A 27466-nucleotide genomic window follows, 5' to 3' on the forward strand; every position below is an offset into this window, starting at 1 on the left:
TTCCCCAAAGCTGCTCTTTTACCATTTTTCCCCAGATAAGGAGCTTGCCCCTTGTGGCCCCGGCTGAAGGCTTCCTCCTCGCCCTTCCCCGCCCCGGCCTGGGGCGCTGCCAGCGGGGACAAGGCCTCAGGGGCCAGGGCCGCATTGCTGCCCGCGCTGGGTTCGGGCACGAAGCCGCCATCCCCGTCCCCGTCCCCGTCCCGCCACAATGGGGATTGTTCTGGAGGCCGTGGGCAGGATGCGGCCCGGCCGGCCCCACGCCTGACTCACATCCTCGCGGGCTGGGAGGGAGCCCATGGAGTCACCTCTCCGGCATCCCCCAGGGGACACCAACCCCGGCGTGCCCCGCGCGGGCTGGGACGCGGCACCGGCGCTGCTGGCAGCCACCCCGGGGGCTTTTTGGGGTCTGGGCTGGGGTCCCTGCTTCTCCAGGTCAACCCATGAGGGCACGAGGAAGCCGAAGCCGCGGATGCTGCTGGCAGCCCCGGCCGGCCTCCCACACGTCCCCCACAGCCAGCCAAGCCCCGGGGCCTCCGCCGAGCTCGGTGGAAAGGTTTGGGCAGGAAGGAGCCTGGCGTCGCCGAGCCCGCGGCGTAAATCACCGCCTCCGCGTCCCGGAGGGGGCCGCGTGCCCCCACGCTGCCTTCGGGGTTCCTTAGCGGAGGGTCTCGGCCCGAAACAAGCCACACCCGAGAGCGGAGGAGGCAGCCGGCTCTGCACCACGGCATACGTGTCCCCCCTCGTCCGCCCCGTCCCCGAACTGCTCCCCCCGAAGAAGCCCAGGGCCGTCCATGCCCCTCCGGGCTGCTGGGGGAAGCGGGCGGCAGCCTCCTGCCAGAGCGCCCGTTCCCGGGGAAGAGCCGCAGCAGAGCGAGGCGTTTGCACTAAGTGATCACATTTATTTGAATATTTTTTTTTCTTTTTTTTTTCTGTGTGTGTTCTAAAATTGGTTACAGAATAAATACCTGTGCCTTATAGCAGGAAGTCCACTTTTTTTTTATACAAAGTGCTTGTTACAGGAAGTTGCATCAGCGATACGTTGCGGGGGGGTGCATTTCGGCAACGCTTCCCCTCCTGAAAACTAGAACAGATTTTTTTTATTTATTTATTTATTCGTTTTTTTTTTTAAAGTTTCTTTTCCCTTTTTTTTTTGTGCATTAAATTTCCTGCCATTGTGTATTTACAAATCTCTGAAAGAAGGAAAAAAAAATGCCAATATGCATGAGAAGTGGCCTTTTAACACAAAAAAAAAATCAGCCTTTAAAAAAAAAAAGTAACAAACCCAAAATCTACACGTATCATTTCATACTGAATCAATGATAGATTTTTTTTTTTTCTTTTTAAAAAGGGGAAGAGAGGGGTGGGGAAGGGGAAAACTGAACCAAACCAAAAAAATGAACTCAGAGAAATTGAAACGGAGAAGGTGCAATTGTCCCTTCTGAAGTTTTCCGAAGCCAGAGAGTAGCAAGCAAGAGCGTGATGCACAGAACCAGACGCCCGACTGAAATCCCCATCGATTTCTTCCGTGTAATTTCTCCCTCGTCTTTTCCCAGCGAGGGACAGGAAGGACTTTCCAAAATTAAATTAAAAAAAAAAAGAATTAAAAGGAAAAAAAAAACACAAAATATTATTTTGTTTTAAAACGGAAAGAAAAAAAAAAAAAAAGAGATGAGAGAACAACCCTCCCCAAAATCCTGGAGAGGCACGAGGCGGGAAGGAAACCGGGTTTGATTTGAAAGAAAACAAAACAAAACAAAACAGAAAAGCCAAAACAGAGCAGACTTCTCTCTCCGAACGCGCCATCAACCAGGACTCTCCGGAGAGTGTGACGGTTAACTGGTGACGTAGTGTTTGGCCGACGGCTGGCCGTAGACCCTATAGAAATCCTGCCGCCCGTGCTGCTGGGATGCGTCAATCCATTCCCGCACGGCAAGTCCCGGGAGCGACTGGGGGACGGCGGGCGCGGGCGGCAGCGGGTGCGAGTACTCCTGCGAGGAGACCGTCCAGGGGAAGTGCCCCGACCGCGGGTAGGGCTGGTGCCCGCTGTGGTTGGACACCGAGGAACAGTAACAGTTGTCCACTGAGCAGACGAGGATTTTGCGCCCGCCGTACTGGGAGAGCACGGACTGCTGAGATGACGTGGTGTTGGGGTAGTGAGATGGGTTGAAGACGGAGCCCGAGTGCACCGGCTGCGGGCCGCTGGGAAGTCCAACAATGTGCTGCGTGGAGCTACAAGGCACCATGGCTTGTGCGGACTGCCCCTCGCCGGCCGAAGCGCCCTGGCTCATGTACTGGCTCGCCACAGTCCCGGACGATGGCTCGAGGAAGCTGCCCTCGGGGAAGGCGGTGGAGTGCTTGCGCTTCTCCGCGCCGGAGTTGCTGACAGTGCAGGGGTACATGGGGATGCTCTGCAGGAAGGGGACGGGGGTGCTCAGGGGACCTGCGGGGGGAACAGGAGAGCAGGACCGCGTCAGGTTTCATCCCGATGGCCCCGGGGCCGATCTGCTGCATGTCCCAGCCCTGTGCATCGGGCGAGGTGTACGGCACAGCTCGGCTCCTTGCCAGGTGCGGGGCGGACACGGGGTGCCCCAGCCACCAGCCCAAAGCTGCATCGAAGTCCTGAGACCCGTGCCCTGGCCCTGCACGAGCTGAAGGCCCCCTGGGCTGCCCTGCTGCTGGCAAACAGGGCACTCACCCACGTGCAGGTGAATTTGGGGACCTCGCCGGCGGGTTTGGGCTGGCCCCAAGCGCCGCTCTCTAAGCACGTGCACAGGCTGAGCCCCATGCGCAGCTCGGTCCCTGTCCCAGGATCAGCAGAACCCCAAATCCCCCGAGAACACAGGACCACGAAGCCTCCGCGGGACGTGATCAGCTCCCAGGCAGTCCCAGGCACAGGACAGGGGCTGTGGGACCACGTCGGTCCCTGTTTGTCCCCTGTGTCTTCCTACAGATCTTTCTGCCCGTGGCCAGCTTTTGCCGTGTCACCCCCAAACACATCCATTTCACAGCATCTCCGTGTCCTAACCCTGACCGCAGAGCGGCTCCCGGGGGTCCCTGCACCCCGACGGCCCTCCCCACCCTCTCGCACTGGGACCCACGCAGGAGGCAGCGAGGGCCTGTCCCCTGTCCCCCCCACGCCCCCGGCTTCACCCACCTTCCAGCAACTTCCTGAGCTGCTTCTCCTTCTTGGCGATCTCGTTCAGGAAGAGCTTGGAGTTGAGGTGCCCGATTTTGGGCGGAGGCAGGCTGCCACCTGTACAGTTCTGGGTCCTGTTGGGGACCGGGGATGGAGAGGAGAGGTGAGGGACAGAACACACGCAGGGGAGGGTCTGGCTCCCCCCCGGGCTCCTTCCCGCACACCCAAGGGCCAAATCCCTTCCCCAGGGAGGCAGCAGGGACCTGCTCCCAGCCACCGCCCGAGCCCTTCCCCAGTGGCTCGGGGCAGCCCCACAGCCCTCCGGCAGCTCCAGCATCCCCAGCCCTCCTCCACCTCCATCGGTGGTGCTGCTGCGCCCCGCAACAGCCCCCTTCCCCCCAAAACGCGCTTGCCCCCTGCGCTTACCTGTCCATTAAGATTTTCACAGACTTGGTGTTCTAGGAGGGGAAGGAGAAGCCCTGGTCAGTGAGGACAGGCCCTGCCCCAGCAGCCACCTCCCCTTCAGTGTCACCTTCTGGGTTCCCCCCCCCACCGTGCCCAGGGCTGTGTGTGCCTCCAAACACCGTGGGTGCCAGGATGGGGCAGCACCCCCCAGGCTGCCCCGGACCACCCCGCACTCCCCAGTCCTCATTCCTCCCGCCGCCCTCCCTGTCCTGACGAGCCCAAAATTCAGCAGGGCACCGAGCCCCAAACCCCTCTGTCCCCACAGCCCGGGCTGCCCCAGCCCATCTGCAGCACGTCCTTGTCCACCCCTCCTCGCCCTGACCCCTGACGGGAGCCCTCTGGAGCCAGCAGCAGACCCGACGCGGTGCTGTCCCCTGCTCCTCACCGTGCCCCACGCCGTCCCCGCTGCCCCGCAGCACCAAACCCGCCCGGCGGCAGCAGCAGTGCCCACCTTCATGAAGTTGATGTCCTCGGTTTTGTCAAACATGACCTGGACGGAGCTGAGGAGCTTCTTGGCCTCCTGCATGCGCTCGTTGAGGTGAAGGACCTGGGCCGCGTTCTCGTTGCAGAACTTGGCCTGGGCCTTGTCCAGGATCTCCATGGTCTTCCGCAAGTCCTCGTCCAAGATCTGGTGCATCTTCTCGTACTGCAGGCGCACCTCGTCCTTCAGCTGGCTCACCTTCTCCTGGGGGGCGGCAGCAGGCTCAGCCCCTTGGCACCCCCCAGCCCTCTCCGTGATGCCCCGGGACACCCGGCTCCTTCCCCAGCTGCCAGGGCGGCTGCCACAAGCTGCAGAAACCCTCCCTGTTCCCATCCCCACCCCAGAGCCGTCCGAGCCCCAGGCTGGGGACACAGCATGCTCCAGAACCCTTCCCTCCACTCCCCGGGAGACCGAATGGGGCCTCAAGGACCAAGAGCCCATCTTGTTTTATCTGTGTCCCAGCAAAACGCCCACTTGCAGTTCTCACCTCCCGGGTATGTCAGGGACTTACAGGGATCTGCACCTCCAGACCCTTCCCTCCCACTTGGGATGAAGCTAGTAGCCCGGGGAAGGCTGTGTTGAGCTCAGGGTGCAACGTCTGGTACGTAAGGACAGCCTCCGCCCTCGCCCCCAACACCCAGGGGGCTGTAGGGCAGCCCCAAACACGTTTTGTCCCCCAAAAAGTGTGCCTGCCAGGGCCGAAATGGAGACAGCGGGTAGAGCAGGACAGGTTCCTCCGTGCCCATCCAGCTGCAGGCCCACTGCCCACCCCAAAACCCCGAAGCCCCAGGAGCAGGGGGCGGCGTTCCCCAGGGCGAGCGGCGGCGTGGTGAGGCTCCCCTTACCTCCACCAGCCGCTTGTCCGACTCGAGCTTGTAGAGCTGCTCCTCGATGTCCTGCTCCCGCTCCTCCAGGCGGTCCTGCTGCTTCATCAGCATCTTCTGCAGGGGAGGGAGAGGGCGGCAGCCGTCAGAGGCGAACCCGGCGGCCACGCACAGCCCGCGGGGCCGATTGTGCCAGCTCTGCCCGTTTCACCACCCGGTCCCTGCAGCTTGGCCGCAGCCAAGCCCTGGGCGCCTCGGGGGACGCGCAGAGGGGCTCGTCCCCTGCCACTTGGACGCCCGCGGGGCCGCCGCCAGCCAGCCGCCGTCCCTCCCGCACCGCCCGATGCCACGCCAGGTCCCTTCCCCTGTCCTTGCCGGCGTGACGAGCCTCGGAGCCAGCGTCAGCGTAATCGGGAGGGACGGAGAGGGGAGGCAGCGAGCCCGCGCTGCCCCCAGGGCCGGGCAATCAGCCTAAGAACTGGGACGAAATGCCACCCCTCGCCGGTGCGCGGCCGCGGGATAAATCCCGACCCCGATAAGTTCCCGGCGCAGGGCAGGGCTCGCCGGCACCGACCGCCCGGCACTGAGACGCGGCGTGAGAGGCTCTCGACGGCGGGGGCGAGACGGGAAGAAACAGGCAGCGAGGATGAATTTCGAGGGGATTATTGCTATTATAAACCGCCGCTCGGGGATTTATAATCAAGTAATTAATTCCTGGACTAGGCGGGAGGGGGAGGGTGGCAGAAGCACTGCTGGGATTAATTGCATCGCAGGGAAAGGCTGTCACCTCCGACTCCGCTCGGGAGCAGGAATTTGAAGCCTTCTCCCTCCTGTTGTTTTTCTTAAGGTCTCGGGCACCTCCAGCCCCGGCGCCGCCGCGCTCAGCAGCCGGGTCAGCCCCGCCACCTGGCACAGAGCAATCGCCCTAAAAGCGGCTCCCACCACTAATAATAACGAGGAGCTAAAAAAAAAAAAAAAAAAAAAAAAAAAAAGCATCTTCCCACTCACAGCCGCGCTCCACATGCGTGCACAGTGCCCACGTGTGCGCCCACACACGCACAGAGGACGCGCAGACAGCACACACCCGACAAAACGGGGCCCGAGAGGCAGCGCCGGCGCCGCAGCCCCTAAGCGTGTGCACGCTTGTGCCAAAAAAAAAAAATAGGGCTGCAAGCACGGCACTGAAGGGCGCACAGATTTTGGGACCAGCTAAATTTTGAGCGGCGGTGTGGAGGGAGATGTGGCGCATCTACAGAAGTCTCCCTTCGCTCACTGCTGCCTGCGCTGCCGCAGCACAGGGAGGCTGCAGCCGCAGCATCCTGCTGCCTCCAGGCTCCCCCCCGCGGGTGGCGTTTTCAAGGTCCCCAACCTGCATCGTGGCCCCCGGAGCGGGAGATGCTGCAGATCTGCACCCCAAAGAGGGATCCTGCTCGAAGAGCTGCCCGGAGAGCAGCTCTTATGGGTTCAATAGAAGGTTAAATACGGTGAAATATGGCTGGCACAGGGAATTCCCACCAGGCTGCCCAGCTCCAGGAGCTCCAGCAGGAGCCGTGGGTGGTGGGTCCCCGATCCTGGTGGCCAGCACAGCCCCTCTGCTCTGCTCTGCCCTGCCCAAGCCAAGCCCTGCAGGGCACCATCCTCTGCACCGAGCCGTCCTCTACGCCTCCCTCCCTGCTGAGAGAGCCTCGCCGCCTCCACGCCCACAGCCAGAACCACCCTACAGCAGCCCCCAGCAGCACCAGATCCCCTGCCCAAAACGGCACCCGAGAGCAGGGCCCCGACGCTGCCCTTGCCGGGGACAGCAGCCTTTGCCATCGCTCCGACGTGCCCGCAGCTGCAGAGGAGGCTGCCAGCCCCGCTGCTGTTGAGGATTCCCCCAGGGACAGACTGAACAGCCCTGGCCACGCACCGTCCCCGTCCCCGTCCCGTGGCGGGGCTGCCAGCCGCTGCCTTTTGTAACAGGCCTCACGGTACTGCCCTCCTGGAACCGCGCAATTACTCAAAATCACAAATATATACACAACTTTATACCTAAAGTTAACTTAATGGCCTCTCGCAGCTGGAAAAAGTGACCGAAATCCAACCTAAAGCCGTAGAAACCTAAGAGGTTTGTAATAGAGGACATGCAGCGTGTTGGTTTTTGTTTTTTTTTTTTTCAATCTCACATTTGAACCACTCTCTTGATTTTAGGGTGATTTAAAACCATACGTGCCTGAGATTGCAGTGGGATGGGATTCTCACCCACGGCAACTGAAACCTTAACAAGACACTTGGGTACGAGCTGCCCCTCCTGGCTCCGAGGAGCGAAATCTCATTGTCTCTGCAGCACAGGCTGAATTCCTTAGGTATTTTGAAAAGGAAAATATATCCCTTTCCCTTCCATCCCCTCCCAAATCTGGTATTTCTGAAGTCATGAACTCCTCCTCCTCCTCCAGATCAGAATTTCTCAGGGTAATTTCTCATATTTCATGCATGACCTTGGTGCTGGGATAGCTGCAGCTCTCTCCGCGCACGCTCTTCGCACGAGCCCTTCCCAGGCTCCGTGGTCGGAGTTCGCCTTCTGAGGCACGCAGCGGTGCTGGGACTACACAGATCGGGCCCCCAAACGCCCTGCATCGAAGAGCAGGAGTAAAGCTGCAGTAGATGCGAGCACGGGAGGGTGGCCGGAGACCTTCCAGCTGCAGGTTTTGGAGGAGAACCTCAGTCCCCAGAAGAATTAGCCCCCTCCGGTCCCAAATCCGCAGTTATCTCCCACCGCAGTTGTAGACGGGGTCCCCCAGCACGGGGGAGTATTGTATTGCGGTGTCAGCAGAGTTTACGCGAGCTGATCTGACAAATCATTAATATATTAATCTGCGCCCGGGGTAATTGGCTCTTCTACCCCAGCCCGCCAGGTCCCAGCGAGACAGAGCTAATTGCTGGACACCAGCTTATCCTGCTGGAATTAAATGTAATCGCCCCGCTCTCATGGAGAAATACAGAGAGGAAAGCCAGCTGGGACCCGAGAGGAGGGCAGAGGGTTGCTCTGGGAGCAAGCGACGGGCATGAACCCCACGCAGGCAGCAGAAATGAAGTGAGATGATCCTCCCCCACCCAGGTGGAGCAGGGTGAGCCCTGGGGAGATCTCACTCACGTGGGGCTGGTTGGGGCACGGAGGCCGAGCACTGGGAGAGGGACGTGCTGGGAGGCACCCCTCGGCGGGACCAAAGGCCAGCACTGCGAGACCTCACTGCGGGGAGGTGCACAACCGGGTCCCAGCAGGATCGTGCTGGGGAGAAGGACGGAGGAGAAATCTGCAGGCAAGATGTCTGCCCGCTTGTTCAGTGCTGGTCTCCCTCCATCCCCTCCTGAAGGACGGTGCTAAGTTTGCGGTCACTGCTGCAGCACATTACAGCCCTGTCCCGGTGCTGGCAGCGGGGCAGTGAAAGCAAAACACCAGCAGCAAACCCAGCCGGGCAGCAAAACCCCACAACAGACCCAAGGCTTCACCTGCACCCCCCTGCGCTTCCCAGGGGGCTTGTTTCACCCAGGCCACAACCCCCCGAGCAGCTCTTGCTTTAGATGAGACTGGGACCAACAAGAAGCCAGAGGCGCTTGCAGCGCTGGTGGGGAAAGCGAGGTCTCTGCAGCTTCTCTCTCGCCTAATGAGAGCGGGAGCAGCAACCTCGTCTCCGCACGCTGACTGAGGATGCTTACAGGACTCGAATTCCCACCCCAATTCCGCCGGGGCTTTAACAAATGCCCTCAAAAAGCCCCACACTGCGGAGGAGAAGCCCGGCTGGCCCGAGGCAGCCCCTGCAGCTGGGGAGCTGGCCGGGGCCGGGCGCTGGGCTCCCCTCATCCCTCCTCCCCGCTGCCTCGCGCCTTCCCCCCGGCCGCCAAACCGCGGCGTGAATGAGGACATTGTCTGCCGCGGCCGGAAAGACAGGACGGAGGGAGCGGGGCGGCAGGGGAGGAAGGGCGAGGAGGAGGAAGGTGGGACGGCAGCGGAGGAGCCCTGAAGGGCAGATGCCTTTCTCGGGAACGGCTCCAGACACCTGCAGCTGGGCCCAGGGCCCTGCCATCAAGGGCGCTCATTGAGGCGAGCATCCCGGCACGGAGCCGCCTTGGGGAGGGAGCGGGGGGCTGGAGACGGGCCCCGAGTCACAGCCGCTGAATGCTAATGCGCCGAGAAGCCCGGGGTGGAGACGCAAGAGCGAACTTTCGCCTCCCCTGGCCGATTTGCTGCTCCTCGGCCCCGCTCTGCCGGCAGCTAGACGGTTTTCTGAGAAAAACCCACACGCGGAGCTATTCTGATCCGTCCCGAGAACGTCCCCCACCGCCAGACCCAACGCTGCTCTTGTCACCGCAGGGCAGAGCCCCCAAAAACAGGGGAACCCCCAAACCCAGCATGGAAAACACCCGGTGGGACTGGAACTGGGGCAGGAGGGAAACCTCCCAAGCTCACAGCGCCCCACGGATGCAACAACACCATACCGTGACGGGGACACCGGGGGAACCCCACAGACCCCACACACCCCCGGGACCACCAGCCCTCGCACCCCGTGTGGCTCCTGCTGCCCAGGGCCAGGCAGGAGCAGCTCTTGAACCCCCCCCGCTACACTTGCAGGAGGCCGATCGGCTTGCAGAGACAGGAAGGAAATGTTTTCTGGTCGGGGTTTCATCTTGCACGCCTTTACAGTAACCGCCGGGCGGGGGGGGGGGGCTCAGGACGGGGCACGAGGCCTTCCCCCCGGCCCCGGGTTTTGCTTTTCTCGTGGGTTCTCCCCAGGCAGAAACCAGGCTGCAGCAGGCCCCATTGCTCCCCGGGGAGCCCGAAAAGGGGTGCTGGGGCTGAGCATCTGCTTGCCCGGGGTGGCCTGGCTCTTCCCAGCCGTTCCTAAACCACCACACAAGGTGAGAGCCAGCGGACACCTTCCCTCGTGGCACACGGACCCGCGGAGCGGCCCAAAACCAGCAGGCCCGAAACACGGCAGCCTCGCTCCCAGCACGGGAGGAGAGGGGCTGGGAGCACCCCGCCAAGACGCACGCGGGGCCAGAGGAGATGTCTGCCTGAAGGACACGGCAAGTCCCGGCTCTGCAGGACAGACTTGGGCTCCTTTCAGAGCAGCCTCAGCCATGACCCTGTGCCCGAGAGGAGCCCGGGGAGGCGGCGTCCGGCCGGGGGGAAGCGCCCCCACACCCCCTCGCTGCCCGCTCCTCCCGATTCCTCGGCAAGGTGGTGCCGGCCGGGTGCGAGGCGGGGACGAGCCCAGCTCCAGCGGCAGGCAGCGCGGCCTTCAGCTCCTGCTTCCTCTCCTTTAGACCCCGATTTCCTCACACAGCGATGCCCAGGAAGGCTGGCGCTGTTTGCCTGCGGCGGCATCCTCCCAGCAGCCTGCAGGCACGGGGAACAGCCACTCCTGACAGCATGGGGTGGGGTCCAAATCCATTTTTTGGACCCACACAAACCCAATCCCCAGCTCCACGGGGCAGCAGGAGCAAACGCGGCGCACGGGAGCTGGCGGGGATGGGGCTCGCAAGGATCGGGGCGAATCGCTCGGTGCCTGCAGGGGCCAGGCCCCCGGGGCAGAGAGCAGCCCCGGGAACCTTTTTCCTCGCTGCTGGGAAGGGAGGAAGAGGAGATCCCCACCCAGGCCCGGGCGCGGACGCCAGCCTGCCGCCGTTCCAGCCCGCAGCGCTCCCAGCCAGCGCTGGGGAGGGAGGACAGCACAGGCTGCCTCGCCTGGGAGCAGAGGGAGCCAGGAGCAGCCCCAGGGCTTGGCTCTGCACGAAGGACGAGGTCCGGGTCTTCTCTGCCATCAGGGGCGTGCAGGAGGAGCTTTTTCCCCGTCCTTTCGGGGACAGGGATGGGACAGAAGCTCTTGGGACCTCACTGCCATCTCAGCAGCACCTTGGCACCAGGAAAGCGCAGGGCTTTGAGATATCCTGCAAAGTTTCAGGACTCAGAGCCGAACCCCAGCGCTCTCAGCAAGTGTTTCCAGCCCCTTGAGACCTCAGCCTGACATCAACACCTGGAGGACATCTGGGCCCTGCTGACAAACATCCACCATCGAGCCCTCGCGTGCTTCCTCCCCTCCACGCCAAAAATAAAAGTTGGGCCTTGCAGCTACGCTGCCGGCCTCGAAATCCCAGGTTAAGGTGCTCCAGAGCACAGGGACCCTGCGGAGAGATGGGTTTGTACCCCTGGAAGGTGATGGGGGAAGGTCTCCTGCTTGCTGCGCTGCCCCAGGCAAAGCCCTTCATCCTGCTGGGCTGCAGCCCCCAGCCCCGAGGAGGGCTGTGGGGATGGGGAGGACCACATTCAGCAGGCTTCATGTTTTTTCAGAGCCTAAGAAATCACATAAGAAGTCCTGCCCCTTCCTCCTGCTCTGCGCTAGTTGCTCCTTGAAAGCTTCTCTCAATTTATGTGTGAGCTACAGGAGCCCTCCTTAACCTTCTTTTCTCCTTCCTCAGTCCCTAGTCTTATAGATCTGCCCCTTCCTCATCATGGACCCAGCTGAAAAATTAACTCAGGAAAAAAAGCAGCCTGCTTTCAGCCGGATCACCTCCCCGAACCGCGCTCCTGCAGCTCCAGGAGCACCCGGTGGCAGCCCGGGCACCAAGGGGCGGTGGGTCAGCACCGTAACTCGGACACATCGCAACACCCTGCTCCTCGCACGAGCCCTCTTCCACGCTGCTCCACCATCTATGAGTCGTTCCTTCCATAATCCCCATGAAAAAATAAACAGCCTTTGGCAGCACCCCCAGTCCTGCCTCGATCTGCCGGCGTCCCGGTCGCTCCCAGCTGCTGGATCCCAAAATCTCCCAAACCTGCTGCGTTTGGTCCCGGCCAGCGGTCCCCAGGCTGCGGCAGGCGGGACGCCTCGCCTCCCAGAGCAGCCACCCCCCTAAAAACCCACTCCCACCGCCTGGCAGCCAACCTGCCCCCATCTGCAGCCCCTGCACGGCTGAGAAACCCTCGCTCCCTCTTCCAAATAAACATCTTGGATTCAAGATCCAGCTGGCCTGGGTGATCTCAGAGCCTTCCCCCCGCAGGGGTGAAACGCAGCCAGCCTCTCCCACCCTCTCGCCGAAGGCTGAGCTGCCTCTGCCCTGCCCAGAGACCTCTGCTCGGGGCTCAGCCCTGCCACGGCGAGACCCCAGCTCCCAGCGGCAGCCCCCTGCCCTTCCTCATGTCCCACCAGCTCAGCGGGGTGGGCAGGGGCTGAGCTCTGCTCCCCGGGAGCCAGCCCTGGGGACACGGACCCTCGAGAAGGTCATCGAGGGCGCCCCAATGCCACCAATGTGCAGAGGTGACAACCCGCTGCCGTGCGGGCAAGAAATCCCCACTTTGATTTAAAGGCAGCGATTTTTTTTTCCCCCCTCCCATCTGATCTGGTTAAACTTCCAACTGCTCAAGGCTATTTTAATTTGTACTGGTAAGTTAAATCAACACAAACAAGGGCAGAACAGGTTTACACGCACCTCTATTACCGGCTAGCACAGCTCGATTTCTCTAGGCAGCTTTTTTTTTTTCCTAATAAAGATAAGGGGGGGCCTTTCTTGTGCACCTCCGACTGACAAATGGAGCCTGAAAGTGACTTGGGAGTCAACGCCTTCCAGCAAGTCAAGGTGACTTATGCGCCAACAGGCTGGATTCAAAGAGCTTTGCAAAAATGCAGATCAACTAACAAGATTTATAAAACCTGTTAGGGGCTTAGAGGCCGCTTAATTCTCCAAGGTGCCAATGAAAGCGCCTGACTTGCACAGGAATGGGTAGGACTTAGGGAGGTGGCTAGCTCAACCTTTAGGTTGCTTCAAGGGAAGGGATTCAGTTTCTCCTGGAAACCACGGTTTGACGCGAGACGTTTACTCAAAGCCCCGGCTCCTCCATCGCTTACTCTACGGAGAAAGAAACAAAGTCCTGCCGCTGCCGGCAGCCCTTACGAACGCTTACCCCAAAGCCGCAGCAGAACCTGCTGCTTCAGCTAACCGGCGACAGAAACCGCCCAGAGGAACACGAGACTCTGCAGGATTCAGCGCAAAACTGGGGGGGGAAAAAAGGAGAGAAAGCGAACGGTGAACTCCTGCGGCATCCCAAATCTCCGTGGGGCTCTCCAGGCGGGGAGCAGCCCCTCTGCCCCTGCCCGCGGTGAGGGCAATGCGCAGCGAGCCCCTCGTGGTTTGGCACCAAGGATGCTCGAGGATGCTCAGGGAGCCGGCGCCGCAACCGCGCGCCGAGGACCCCTCCACCGCCTCCTCGCAGGAAAGCCGCTGGGTTTTCTCCCTCGCCCATTTTATTTTTTAATTTATTTATTTTTTTTCCTTTGCGAGGCGGCTGTTGAGAATCTGAAAGCCCGGATTATAATCTTTATGAATCCCATAGTTAGAGCGTGCTGAACAGCAGCCCAGCAACACCAGATGTTCAAACAAAGCTGCCAACCGACAGCTGTCTGCAGCTTGCAGCGTGTTTTTACTTTAAAATGCAAAATGATACCAATCTATATTAAAAGAGAGACGTTCGGAGCCATGCGATAGCAGCTGAAGCCGCGGATATTGCTCTTTCTTGCAGGGTGTGGCAACAGAAGGAAATATCTCAGAAACTACTGCTTAAGCTGCCCTCCCAGCCCCCCCCCCAAATCCTGGCCCCTTTCCTAATGGGAAAGAGCCTCACGTTACTGCTTGAGTGCCGTGAATGTACCAGTGCGTGTCCAAACACGCCAGTAAAAAGAAAAATGCAGCATGAACAAACACCGTCTGACGGAGGGTGCCAGAACGAATCTGGGCGCTGCGGAGCCCGCACCTGGCCCCGAGCGGCGCGAGGGACGGAGGGAGCCGGCCCCGCTCCTGCCTCGCCGGCCATCGGCCCTGCCCAGAACACTTTGGGGGGACAAACCCAGAGCCCGGCTGGCTTCTGGAGCAGGAGCAGCTCCTAGGAGCAGGCACAAGGCGTTACGCCCTGCGACAGAGCCGGAGCCAGGGGCTCAGCCTCGCCGTCCCATCCTCTGCCCTTTGGATGCGCCGGCCACGCACAGCCACCGGGTTTCGGAGGGGGCGAGTCCTGCGCAGGCTGGGCACGGCACGGTACTCGCGGCTCGAAGGAACGGAGCTGAGGGCTCTGGCTTAGCCAAACGTGACGTCCCGTATCCCCCACCAGCCACGGTCGCAGGAAATCCTTGGGATCGGTCCCAGCATCGCCTCATTGTGCTCCCAGCAGCAGCAGCATGAATGAATCACGCTCCTCGACGTGACACCCAGCTCCCGGCAACGTCCTCGCGATCAAAATATTTACGTTGCAAACGAGTAAGAATGGGACCAAATCCCCTCCCCGGCTCGGTGACACAGAAAGGCCGATCTGCTCTTGCACCAGGCAAGCCGGTGGCTGGAGGATGAGGGCGCAGGAGGCCAGGACCCGGTGCTTTGGCAGCGCCAGACCCGATCCCAGCTCTGTGGCAGCAAAACCCAGGTGGGAACTACGAGTCCCACAGCCCCCTGCTCCCGCCGGAGCCCAGGAGCCACGAGGGAGCATGCTGGGACCTGTAGTTCGCAGCCAGCCGGCTGCCGAGCCCCGCGCGCCGTAAACACGTCTGGAATCAAACAGACGCGAGGCCCCCAGCTCGTGGCGCGACGCCAGCGGCGGCTCCTCGCCGGCAGGCGCTCGGCGCGCTCCCATGCGATGCACGAGCCCCTTTCCACGGGGAGCAGGGCGCCTGCACCCCGCAAACCCTTTGCAGATGGCGCAATGGGAGCCCCAGGAGGTGTGAGCCCCTCTGCTCCTGCTCCCGGGGCTTCGTTTCGGCCCTGGCGCGGCGCGGTGCCCCCCGTGCTCGCCGGCAGCGCGGTGTCAGCAGGCATTATTACTTCTCGCCACGGCCGGGCTTCCTGGCGGGGAGGAAGGGGAAGAGGAGCCCGGGGCAAAGGCAGGCGGCACCTCCAGCTCCCAGCCAGGAGGTGGGCACGGCCCCTTCTCCTCTCATCGCCCTTGCGCTCAGGAAGGAAACATCCTATTTCCTCGCCCGCCTCCCCGAGCCGCGATGGAGCGCGTACCCCTCGCAGGATGCACGGGAGGGAAAAAAAAAAAAGGGGGCTGGAGTTTATTTGAATTCGCTCTTGCAAATAAATCAATTCCACCTTCTCCATCTGTGGTTGTGGCTGCCGCTCGCCGTGGGAAGGTGCCCGGCTCCGGCTCCCACGGGAATGGCCCCAACGCCAGCGCCCGAAAACCGGCGCAACCGCGCGCCCCGGCTGCCCATCGCCTGCCCACGGGTGGCGACGCGCTTGTGGTACCGGTTAACAGATAAAAACAGGTAAAACAATGCATTTGAGAAGTCGTTCAATAATGACGAGCTTCCCAAATTGCTCTCTCCAATCCCCTCCCCAGAACCAGGCGGTACCCACAGCACCAGAGCAGCCTCCTGCTTCGCCACAGCCGCCGCGGCCCCAAATCCACCCCCGGCAGCAACAGCCCCCGGCGTGCCAGCCCCCAGGGGGCTTTCTTTTGTCTGCCCCGCATCCCCAGCTGCGTGGGGAAGGTGATGGGGCGGTGCGGGAGACCTGCAGGACCCGCTCCACGCCAGGGGGACATCGCTGATGGCGTGGGGACAGCTGAGGAGAGCTGAGGACCCCGCCGCGGTCCTTTAACGTGCTGACTTGTGCTCCTAGGAGGGCGCCTGTCATTGGTTTTTAATCTCGCCTGATTACGGGCCAGCCTTTGACATTATTGATCCCCGGCCCCTGAGGTGCCATTTATCTTCCAGATCTGATGGCACATGGGAGCCCAGCAGCTCGGAACCCGGCCGACTCCATCCTTCCAGGGAGCGAGGACCCGCTCAGCTCCTCGGCGCTGCCGATCCGCGCGAGCCACGTTGGAAGCTCTGTTTCCATCCCCGAACAAGACGGATTTTGCTAGCTGCTCTTTCTCCACGTAAATGCTGCAGAATTGGGTGCAGCGGGCAGCCAGAGCCCAGCAGAGCCCAGCAGAGCCCAGCAGAGCAGGGCTCAGCGCACAGCAGAGCTGCCTCGGGGAAGTCGGAGGGCGGCCGGACCTGGCATTTGATCTCCCGACTCAAAACTCCAGCTCCTCGGGTCCCCGGCAGCTCAGCAGCGCTTTATCGAGCTTGGCAGCCCAAGGTGCCTCCAGCGCCCGCCGCTTCCCCCTTTCGGTTCCATTATCCTCTTTTAGAGGGGGGACGCGGCGCAGCACAAAGGTTAAGGACGTGCCGAGGGCCACGCGGGACGGGGCAGCGCAGGGTACAGAGGAGCCATTTGCAGCCGTGACCGCGCTGCCATTTTCTAAGGCAGCAGGACCAGCTCCTCGTCCCCACAGAGAAATTACCTGCTGCCTGGGCTACGTGGGGGCTCCTCCTCACCTGCCCGCACGGCTCGCACCCCCTGCTTCCTCCGTCATCCGCCCAGGCTGGCAGGAGGCCCCAGCCCCCACCTGTCAGGAAAAGCAGTGTTTCCCTCAAATTTCTGACACGTTACCGGGGGCAGCGCGAAGGTTGTCTTCTCGGACGCTTCTTTTCTCTCTCTCCAGCAGAGCCAGGCCTTGCCTTTTGGGAAGAAGGGACATTTCCCGAGGAACGCTCCGGCGGGCGGCTGCACCGCGCAGACAAGGGCTTTGCTTTCGCTTGTCGCCTCCGTATTATTTATTAGGTTACTGCAAAAGCACCTTGATAGATGGAGATCAGCGCCGCGCGTGCTGACAGATAGCAGTAGCCACGAGCCAACCTTGGGGAGGACCAAGGGCAGGAGCGTTTGGGTGGGGGCAGCTTGCCGGGGACGCCGCAGCATCCCCAGTAGGACCAGCCATCGGCAAAACCTGCCTGAGTTTCTGCTGCTGGCCCTCAGGAGAGCCCCCCAGCTCAGTTTCTCTCCCCCAGGTTGCACCCCCATTCCTCTACCCAGATGCCAGGTCGCCGCAGAGGTTAGAGTGACCTTTTCCTCCCCCAGCGTAAATAAAATGCCACAAAACCCCAGGCTGGAGGACGAGCCGTGGCTTTGCCCGCTGGGCTCACGTCCTTGATGGGTGACGGGCTTGGAGAGGAGTGGTCTTTGCAGGGCACACACGGCATCATTTCCAGCCCCTTGCCCCGCAGGCTGCCAGCAGGCGGGGGCAGAAAATAACCCCAAAAGGCGCCCCGATTTCCCTGCTGGGGCAGATCCTGCCCCCCACCCTACGACCAAGCCAGCTCCGACACAAGCAGGGCTCACCGACCTCAGCCACCTGGCGCAGGGGGGGCTGCAGGAATTCCCTCCCGGATCCAGCCACCCCCCTCACCGAGGGGCCTGCCACAACACCCGAGGGAAGGCGGGGAAGTGGGGAGGCACTTTGTGTCCCCCCCCCCCCCTCCCTCCCCAAAGAGGGACCGCGCCGGGGACGGGGACCTCGGAGACCTCGCGGCGCATTTATTCCGCTCCATCCACCCGAGAGCCGCGCGTCAAGGGGCTTTTGCCGGCGGAGCCTGGTGCACCAGGACCCGAGAACAAAGGGAGGCACCCGCACCCCCATCCCTTTGTCTGAGCGCAGAGGAGTTTCACCTGCGGGGAAAGCCGGCTCCCACCCCAAAGAGCCGGCGGATCCGACGGGGAGAGGGACGCAGCCCCCTGCCCGCGGGAGGACAAGGAGCACCGAGCGAGCCCACGGCAGCCACCCCCCCCCCCCGTGCTTCCCAATGAGCGTCACCGCTGGGTCCAGGAGCCCAAAACGCTGCCAGAAAAATAACTGAGCGTGTGGCCGAGCACCCCACAGCCCGGGGCTCAGCTCCCCCGCCACCAAAACCCCAGGAGCGACGGCCAGGGGAGGGGGTCGGAGCTTTCTTTCCTGGGGACGGGGCTTCAGAGCCGCACAATAACCGGCTCGAGCCAGGGTTTGGATTAAGTTGTCGTAGGGCGAGGGAAGCTGCCGCCTCCATTAGGCTCCGGGGGATTTTCTGCCCCTTTTCCCCAAGCTCTAGGACGGAGCTTCGAGGTCACCCAGACGGGCATTCGGGAGCGGGGGGGACGCCGAGCGAGCAGGGGATGCTGCACGCAGGGATGGGTGGAGGGAGGAGAGGGCAGCTCAGCCCTCCCCGAGCCCCGCGTCCTCCAGTCGGCCGGCCTGACAACGTTTACTCATATTTCAGAGAGACACAGCCATCCGGAACGTCACTCCCTGCCAACTGCCTCATCTGGAGCCATCCCCAGCTCGCTCCTTTCCAACCCACGCCGGAGACGGGCCCCCCCCAGAACAGCCACAGACCGAGGAACCGAGACAGGAAAGGTAGGGGGAGAGAAACAAACAAACAAAAAAACACAGAAAGGGGGAGAAAAGGCAGAGAAATTAAATCAATTTGTGTTTTTTTGTGTTTTTTTTTTTTCTATCCTCTAGGTTGGTGCGCCGTAGCAGATCGGGCTGTGAGCGTGGTAGGTAGAAGCCACCGCTGCAGGGCGGCAGGGCGCTGCTCCGAGCAGCTTTGCTCATGTTACCGTCACAAGCAAATCACAAGACAGCAAGTGGACGAGCACGATCCCCTGGCGAGAAGGGGCCAAAGCCGTCCTTATCGGGAAGGATCCAGCACTGGGAACCGCTTCCCGGAGTTCATCTGGAGGACACATGTACAAATCTCTCGCGTGCATCCCGCGTCTCGTGCTTGCACATCACCACCCAGCCCTCCGGATCTGGGACCAGGCTTCTCCTCCAGCTCCCAACCTCGCTGCCTTCAGCCCTGCTGGGCGAAGCAGGGTTGGCTGCCCCTGGTCTTCCTCCCGTGGAGGAAAGGGAAGAGGAGGACACCCCACACCATCCGTCCTCTCAGCCCCGCAGCCCTGACCCCATCGAGCCATCGTCCCCTGCCTCCCACCAAGGCAGCGCCTCCCGCGCCCACAGGCTGCTGCTAAACGCCCCGAGCTGACGAAGTCACCAGAGGCTCGGACAGATCCGCAGCATTTTATCTCGTTAAAATAAAAAAAAAAAGCAAGGCCGGACCAGATTCTGCCCCAGAGCCTGCGTGGCAAAGCAGAATCTTGCTCCAAGTGTTTATTTATAAAGCTGTACATACATGTACATCTGAATTCTGACAGAATTAATTCTGGCATCCAGCTAATTCAAAGCATTCCTCCCCCATCACACTACTGTTGCAGGCCAGCCCAGCACAGAAGCTGATTATAAAATGCTGCACTAGCCAGGCATTTCTGCAAAGGCTTGTGCTATTGAGCATTCAGTCTTTCCTTGCTTGGCTATTTCATTGTTTCGGTGTCGATCCCTCCTCTCTTGCCCCGTGTTTCCTGGTTACTTTTGTCCCTGCTCTGGAAGCACTGCTGCTCTCAGCCCCATTTCAGTGTCAGATTAAAAAAAAAAAAAAAAGAAGAAAAAAAAATTACGTGAAATTAAAGAGAAGGCAAGAAAAAATTACCCCCGCGTAGCAAGATTTCCAGCAAACAGACAGGTAACAAGCAAAAATAGGCCAGCGTGCTGCAAGGCGAGCTGCAGGCGGACCTGGGGACAGAAAACCCACTGCCTTCCTCCGAAGCACGGCTCAGAAATCCCTGTGTGGTCACACGCTGTCCTCCCGAACAGAGCGGAGAGAGGTCAGGGCAGGCAGCAATGTAAGAGCCTCTTTATTCTTGGGCAGTTGCACGAATCTGATCGCTTGTGCCCTTTGTGAGCCATGGAAACGTGCCTCCTCCTCCCGCCCCTCCGCCACCCCGCAGCTCTGCCCTGCTCGGAAAGGGGCAGGGGCCCAGCGGCTCCTGGGGAGCCACGGGAGGGGAGGAGAAGGGAGGAAGGCCCCGGGGCTCGCGTGTTGCTTGGAGGACTCGCCCGGGCTCCTATGGGGCTAAGGAACGGAGCCGGGACGTCACGCTGAGGTCTTTTTGCCTTCCCCCTCTCCACCATGGCGGTGGGCGCGAGGAGAGCGGCGCGCTCCACGCCTGCGGGCACGTGGCACCGACGCGAATATCACGGGTTAGATTTAGGCTAAACCGGGGTCTGGGCTGAGCGTGCGATGCTCACGGCCAGCCAAAGCTGGGTCTGTACCTGCTGGCTGGGAGACCAGACCCCAGCCACCGGGCTGCCCGCGTCCTCCACCTCTGCTGTCACTTCTCGATGGCTCTACGCAGACTTGTGGCTGCGGGTCTAGAGCAACCTGATGGGCTACGGGCATGGAAAATGCTCAAGCCCAGCAGGAAAGCAGCAGGGAAAAGCCCTTAATCCAGACCGTGGGGAAGGAGGCAGCTGTTCCAGCTCAGCCGAAGGGCTGGGACCACGAGGACCCCACCGCTGCACGGCCAGATGGGTTCCCACCGGGGCGGCTGGGCACCCCGGGGTCTCTGGGGCAGCACAGGTTGCTGTCGGCTCGACTTAAATTCCCTGCTGCCCCGACAACAAAGCACAGCGAAGCTTGACGGATCAACGGCACGCTGCTGGGAAGCCGGGCTAGGTGGGTGCTGGGATCTCCACCACCGCCCAAGGCCCGAGAAGTCACTGCTCATCAGGGCAGCTTGACCAAGCGACGGCGTCCCTGCGCACAACCATCAGTCACGTTTAGGAGCCTGGCGCTGGGACGAGGCCCCTGGGCAGGAGCTGGGGACATCGGGAGGCAGAGACGGGGGCTGAGCTGACAGGGAAGGAGGCCGGGGCTGGAGGTTTGGCCCTGGGGTGCCTGCGGAGGCTCAGGTGGAGGGCGCAGGGAGCGTCCGCGCTGCTCCAGCTTCCCAGGACCTACCGCCAGAGCAATACAGGGACCAGGTATGTTAAAGAGCTCCATGGGGAACGCCTGCCAGGCACCAGCCCACACCATCTACAGTCACGAGAGCGAAATTAATGCCTGAGAACTTGGGCACTCGCGCTCACGATGCCTCCAGTGAGCTGCGTGCCGCGCTCCTCCTAAACAAGTCATCTGGAAAATAAGTAAGCCTGTAAAAATCCAGCCCATCGCGAGTTACCAAACCTGTTTCAGAGTAAAACAACCTCCAGCAGCTCGAGCCAGGAGCCTGCCGGCGGGGCCGACCCCAGCACCGGGGCTCCCCAGGTCCCAGCTTAGCACCTCCGGCACCGAGAGCAGCATGGGGACGGGGATGGGGACGTGGCATGGCACCGTCCTCAAGCAGGAAGGTGCCTCTGGTGTCTGAGCCATCCACCAAGGGAAAGCCGGCGGTGTTTTGGTGGACACCAAGCGCTCACCTCTCCTTTCCCCTATTCTTCATAAAACACCTAAGCAGAGCTTATCCATGGGGTAAGAAAGGGAAGCCCAACCCGCTGAGGAACGGAGGCACCCAGGAGCCCGGTCCCCGTCCCCGCTGTCTGCAGGACTGCTGCGGCTCCAGGGCCAGCCCTGCTCCCACCCGCCTGCAGGAGGCTCCCGAATGTCTTCCCGCAGGTCGCAGCACCACAGCGCGCTCTCTCCCTCTTCATTCAAAAATGCTGGGGATTTTCAGAAGGCAGAGGAATTTTCTCATGACTTCCACACGGTGCTGTAAGCAAGGTCAGGGAGAAAGCCGTCCCTGTTCCCTGAAACAAGACCGAAGCAGGGGCAGAGCCTCTACTTAACCCCTTTTCCACCGGTGGCACCTTCAGCTCGATGCATTCTGCTGGGACACCCTCGAGCAAGCTCTGATGCCCCCAGCTTCAAACAACCACGTCCCATACAAGGCTGGGGTGAACGTGGCAGTGCTCAGCGAAGGTTTGGGCGAGCCCCTTGCTCCCATCGTTCTTTGGCTGCTGCCTTCTCACCTCTGCTTCAACCCCAGGAAGGTATTTTTTCCCCATTCTGCGGTGAACAAATAAAAATTAGGCAACGCTAACTACTTCAGCCTGGACGAACTTTCGTTTTTAACCCTGGAAGTGGGTTTCCCCATGCATGGGAATAGCAGGTGGGAGGCACCCGGCTCTGACAGCAAAGGCAGAGATGGAAGGAGAAAATGTTTCGTTTTGAGACCTTGACATGAAACAAAACGTCAAGAAGCAAAAAAAAGAGGGTGGGTTGTTGGCTTTTTTTTTTTTCCTCTCCTCTTTAAGCGCTACAAAAACAGGAAACAAAGGAGAAAACATCTCACAGGGGGGAAGGGGAGGTAAGCGTTTTATACGCCCACGAAAGAAAGATTAACCACATATTTTATTTACTGTTTGTATTATGGTTGCACCTTCGAGTTCACCCAACTGTGAGCCAGGGCTCTGCGGGTTTGCGCAGAGAATCCAATACTGAGAAGTCCCTCTCCCCCAAAAACGACCCCAGCACCAGCCTCTGCTTCAGGACGTGGAGCTCCCTGCTCCACAGCCAGCCTCCTCCTTCCTCCCACGCCGACCTGCCTCCAAGCTTTTGCCCAGCAACTGCTCAGTGGCCCAAATCACCAGCTGAGAAAGCACCGGTTCTGCCCCCGGAGGGTTTGAGGCCTCTCTTCCCCTGCCACGACACCCTCCGAGGTGGGCTGGAGTAACACACGGCAGAAGAGGGCAGTTTATCTGAAGAGCTCTTGCAGGCTCCTGGCTCTCGGGGCCGCCTCCGCCACCGGGTCGACCTCACGCCCCGTAACGCTCCCGGTCCCCACGCCAGACACCGGGCGGAGGACGATGCTCCGAGCCTCCAAACTTTGACTCATTTCTCAATTAAGATCTTCCCAGAGGAGAGCTACAGAGGCACGCACGGAACAAATCTCTCACGGCCGCTCGGTCCCAGGGCCTCCCCTGATCTTTCCAGCCCTGCCTCGCTCGCACGTCCCCACTGCGCTCATCCCTGGGGTGCTCGGGGACCGCATCCACCGGCGTGGGGCGAGCCAGCAGCTGGGAATCCCGTGCCCGACCCCAGCATGTGGGAAGCCGTCACCGGCTGAGTGCACGCAGGATGGGACACGCAAGTGGCCTAATTCGGGAGCCGACGCAGCCGCATTCCTGGCCGGGACCAGCTCACGTGGCTCGCCGAGGATTTCCATCAGAGACCTGCCCAGGGCCACACAGTGAGAGCAGGGAAGAGCCAGGAGCTCGCCTGCTGTTTGTCCAGGGGCTCGCAGGGATGCTGCTTGACCTACAAGACCCTTTGGCTACCCCGTCCCCCAGCTTCGGGCTGCCCCAGCCTCTGAGCACCCAACGGCACGCCCAGTGCGAAGAGACAAGCTTATCATCGCGGGGACGGGAAATTAAGATAACGCGGCGATGGAGGTACTAAGGGATTTTGCCAAGGTCACACAATAAGCCTGCGGCCCTGCTATACGGGCACCTTCAGCGCCTGGCCATCCATCCTAAGATTTCACACCAGGGCCAAAATTCAGCCTAGCCAGTGGCAGCGTTGCGCCAGGTCATTAGGAGCATGAATCTGCAAGGAGCAGCGAGCATCCAGCCGTAACAACAGCCACAACAACAACAAAAAAAAAACGCAGAGAGAGTGGGAATAGATGAGATCAAAGTGTCCTGGAAAAGGACCTGGAAAAACACTCTGGGTCCCTGACTAACACTCCCGGGAAACACACGCACGAGCAGCCCCGTCCCAGCCCCACGCAGCCCTCCCAGGGTGGCTCCTCCACCCTGGCAGAGGGAGACAAAAATGACTTCCTATAAATAGAAGCAGAAAAGTGCTTCTCAAAAAGCCTGGCTGGGTCTTTCCCCTTCCAGCGCGTGTGGTGGAGCTGCTGGCACCTCTGTGGAGGTCTCTGGTTTTCCCCCAAAAAACCTGGAGAGGAAAATAACCTTCCTGTTAGCTCACGCTGGCTGCTCTCCGCACAGAGCCGCCTCCCCCCCTCGCAGGCCTGGCCATCCAATTGGAAAGTAATTATACTGCAATTTTTATTTATGACTCCTTTTTTTTTTATTGCTAAATGGTGACTCATTTTGGCAACATTAAAATACACAGGAAATCGTCCCCATTTTACAGTAATCACCATTCAATTCATTGTTAAATATTTATTCGGCAGACGAGCGCCGGGCCTCTCTGGAAGGGTCGAGGCGGGCGGGTGGGCAGCGCGGCGGGGAGGCACGGGGGGGTGGCAGCGGGGTCGCCCCCGGGGCCCTGCAATGCCCGCCGGCAACGCCAGGGTCCGGAGCCAGGGTGAAAGCTCCTGCCAGATGGCCCGGCCGCGAGCGAGGCAGACTCACTTTCCCCCAGATCCAGCGCTACGCCCCGCGCTGCTGGAGGGCCAGGGGCCGGCAACGACGCAGCGTTTGGCCCAAACCCAGCCCCGAACCCCGACAGGAGCAAGAAGCCGCATCTCCCCCCAGTCGCTGACACGAAGCTCTCCCAGCTCCGGCCTTACGGAGAGGGAGGGGAAGGCCGACATGGCCTCAGGGGGAGACGAGGGGGAAGGTGGGAAGAGCCGGGCTTTGACATTCACGAGCCTTACAATGAACAGGGCCTGCGTCCCCGCCGCGCGGCGGCTTTGTCACCCCGGGAGCCGACGGTCTGAACCCCATTTCAGGGCACCTCAGACCCGGGATGGAGCCCACCTCAGCCCCGCTCCCCCGGCACTGTCGCACGGCTCCATCCACCGCCAGATTTTAACGGGTTTCACCGAACGGCCGCCAGCTGACCCTGAACCACAGCGGGGCCAAAACGGGGAGATTCCTCCCCGAAACGCCCTCTTCTCAGCACCATGACCTCCACCCTGCCCCACACGCCGAGGGGCCACCCAACGGCGGCGCAGACCCCCATGGACGGCCCCGTCCCCTCGCTGCTCGGGCAGGGGCGGCCCTCCCCGCCGCGCCCCGGCGTAGCCGCAATCTAACATGTCTGCTCCTGCCGACTTCCTCCTGGCTGCCCCAGCGCCGCGGAGGGCACCGGCGAGGCGCTACGTCAAAGGGCCGGGGCCGCAGCGCCGGGCAGCAGGACGGGGTTTGGGTAGGCCCTACGCAAACACAGGCCCGTTGGGAAACAAATAGGGCACGCCACAGAGCAGCGGATTCAGGAGGCGGATGGAGAAAAAGAGGCAGGCTGCTGCTGCTGCGGGATGCGTCCTCAGCAGGGACCTGCTGGAGGCTCCTTCCCTCACCAGCCTCGACGGTGGCAGGGAGCCTCCTTGACCCATCCCCAGGAGGGTCTCACGGTGGGACGTGCTTGGAAGAAGGACCAGCACAGCGGCACCTCCTCAGGAGCCAGTCCTCGAACGCGGCGGCCAACCTCCCGCCACGTGCATCCCACCCACGGCATCCCCACGCGGGGCAGAGGCCACCTCCGTCCCGAGGGTGGACGGAGGCCGAGGCGCGCGTGGGCTGGTCGAGGACGGACTTACCCTGATCTCATTGCGACGGATCTCCACGTCGCAGACCGAGTGTCCCTGGTGGGCCCCGCTGTAGTAGCAGCAGAACTGGCAGACGGCCACCTGCTCGGCTTCGCAGTGGTACAGGCGGTAGGCGTTGTGCTGGGGGCAGCTCCAGGCCCGCACGTCGTCCGCCTCCACCAGGAGGTGCCCACGGGCCGTGGAGGGCTGCTGCAGGTGGGTCTGGACGTGGGACTGGCAGCACGGGGCCTCGCACCTCAAGCAGATCTTCTGGGCGGGCAGCGGCGGGCCCCGGCGGCAGAAGACGCAGTGCAAGACGGAGGGGGGCTTCTCCAGGTTGAGGGAGTTGAACTTCTCCACGATGTTGGTGAGCTTCAGGTTCTTCTCCAGGTTGGGTTTCTGGTTGTACGCCTGGTTGCACTCCGGACACCGCACCAAGCCCGACTCCTTGGCCCACGCCTCCCCGATGCAGCCCCGGCAGAAGTTGTGCTTGCAGGGAAGCTGGACGGGCTCCACGAAGACGTGCAGGCAGATGGGGCAGATGAGCTCCTCTTCGAAACAGTTCTTCCAGTTCTCGGCCATCTCTACCGGCGGTATCTGGCGACTCTCCCCCCGCTGAATCTCTCAGTTTGGTCTACAGATGGACGCCGGGGTCTCTTCTCCCTGCAACAGGAAGTCTCGGGGTGAATCGCTGGGCTCCCCCCCTCCTCCCCGGCACGCACGGTAAATAAAAAACCTCAACAGATCCCTAAAATCGGGAATAAAAATGAGCCACGGGGCAGCACTCTAGGAATCTCAAGCACGAAAACACGGTATCTGTGTCGTTTCATTAAAAAAGCAAGGCAAACGGTTAAAAAAAAAAAAAAAAAAGGCGTGATACTGTAGGATTTACAACCCGAAGTCTTAACAACCCCCAAAAGCAATTTGTCTCTTTTTATCCCCGAGGGCGAATCGAAACTTACCGAAGGTTGAAAAAAATCCATACAAAATCCAGCAGCAGGGTCCAAGTGCCATATAAACCTCCTAAATTTAGCGCTCCGGATTTGATTTTTCTTTTCTTAGGTTTGCAACCGACATTCAATATTTTAAAGGGACTTTTGTCCCCCACCAACCTGGCTAGCAGCTGAGAGCCCAGACTCGCTCAGATTTTTTTTTTTTCCTGTATTCCTCCTCCCTCTCTCCCTGATGGGAGTTCGGAATCGGAGTCTTTTAAAGGAAACAGATCAAAGGGTTAAGATCCAAAACGGGAAAAGGAGGAAGATTAAAAATAATTAAAAAAAAAAAAATAACAGCAATGATGACGACGGTGAAAAAAAAAACGACTTCTCTCCGCGGCCCCAAAGGTTTGCTTCTAACCCGGCAGAGCGGCGAAAAAAAAAAAGGAAGAGGAAAAAAAAGACAAGAAAAAAAAAAAAAGAGAAGAAAAAAAAAACCCCTCTCGCCTGCTTCAAAATTGTGAGGTCTTGAATGGGAGAGCTCAGAGGGAAGACAGGCCAATCATTCAGACGAGATTCCAGCCCCGAGCCCAAAGCAACCCTCCCAGCCTCTGCCTCCGTTCATAAATAGGAATGAAAAAAGAAAATGGGTTTCGCAAAGGGAGGGAGGGAGGGAGGAAGGAGGGAGGGGAGGGAGGGGGAGAGCCCGAGCGCCGCGGACCCAAAATCAACCTGCTCGGAATTCTCACGAGGGGCTGGGTCCTCTTCGGGGGAGGAAAATAAAATATTTAAAAAAAAAAAAAAAAAAAAAAAAAAAAGGAGAAGGGTTGGGGGGAGGAAGCAGGCTGGGGGGGGGCTCCAGCCTAGCCCGCTCTCATTCCAGCCCCCGGAGCGCCAGAGCCGCCCCCGGAGGGAGCCAACAAAGGGGCCGGGGCGGGCCGGGGCTGCCCAGCCGCTACCGGGGGGGGGGGCTCCGGGAACCGGGCACGGGCGGCGCAGCTCGGGGCGAGCCGAGTCAGCCCTCAGCCATTTTGAGCTGCCCTACCGGGGGAGAGAAAAAAAAAACAAAAAAAAGGTATTAAAAAAATCAATAATAAAAAAAATAAAGCCCCAACCCCAAACCCACCCGCGGCAGCACGCAGCCTCGCCGCCGCCTCCTCCTCCTCCTCCTCCTCCTCCCGCAGCCGAGCGGGGGGCGCTGAGGGGTGGGGGGGGGGGCGGCCCGGCCCCGCTGCCCCCCGGTGCCCGCTGCCGGTGCCGGTGCCCGGTGGGGGCCGCTCAGCGCCCCCCGCCCCCGCCGCCTCCGGCCATCTTGGGCTCGCCCCGGGCGCCGCCCGCCGGGCCCCACGCCCGGCCTCCCTCCGCCGCCCCCGGGAGGCGGCCGCGGCCGGGGCCGGGGCTCGGGGCTCGGGGCTCGGGGCTCGGGGTGGGGGGGGAGCAGCGAGCGGCGGGGGGGGGGCGC

General features: G+C 61.0%; 1 protein-coding gene across 1 annotated transcript; it reads right to left on the reverse strand.

Moving 5' to 3' along the window:
* Window positions 1-878: 878 nt before the first annotated feature.
* TRIM8 (tripartite motif containing 8) lies at window positions 879-27109 on the reverse strand. The gene is made up of 7 exons (XM_048060435.2): window positions 26032-27109; window positions 25082-25732; window positions 4928-5023; window positions 4053-4286; window positions 3563-3594; window positions 3155-3270; window positions 879-2440 (listed from the first exon to the last, which is right to left on the reverse strand). Exons 2-7 carry the CDS (start codon window positions 25649-25651, stop codon window positions 1833-1835), a joined length of 1656 nt encoding a protein of 551 aa, XP_047916392.1. The 5' UTR covers window positions 25652-25732; window positions 26032-27109; the 3' UTR covers window positions 879-1832.
* Between the last annotated feature and the right edge of the window lie 357 nt (window positions 27110-27466).

Source organism: Anser cygnoides, chromosome 7 (assembly GCF_040182565.1).
Source record: "Anser cygnoides isolate HZ-2024a breed goose chromosome 7, Taihu_goose_T2T_genome, whole genome shotgun sequence".
Classification (NCBI taxonomy): Eukaryota; Metazoa; Chordata; class Aves; order Anseriformes; family Anatidae; genus Anser; species Anser cygnoides.

What these genes read in the sequence shown, in the direction of transcription:
- TRIM8 (XM_048060435.2), bottom strand. Translation starts at nt 25,651, where the DNA reads ATGGCCGAGAACTGGAAGAACTGTTTCGAAGAGGAGCTCATCTGCCCC. An exon ending in TCCGTCGCAATGAGATCAGG is followed by an intron (nt 5,024 to 25,081) that starts GTAAGTCCGTCC and finishes CCTCCCCTGCAG; the next exon opens with AAGATGCTGATGAAGCAGCA. An exon ending in AGGACATCAACTTCATGAAG is followed by an intron (nt 3,595 to 4,052) that starts GTGGGCACTGCT and finishes TTCCCCTCCTAG; the next exon opens with AACACCAAGTCTGTGAAAAT.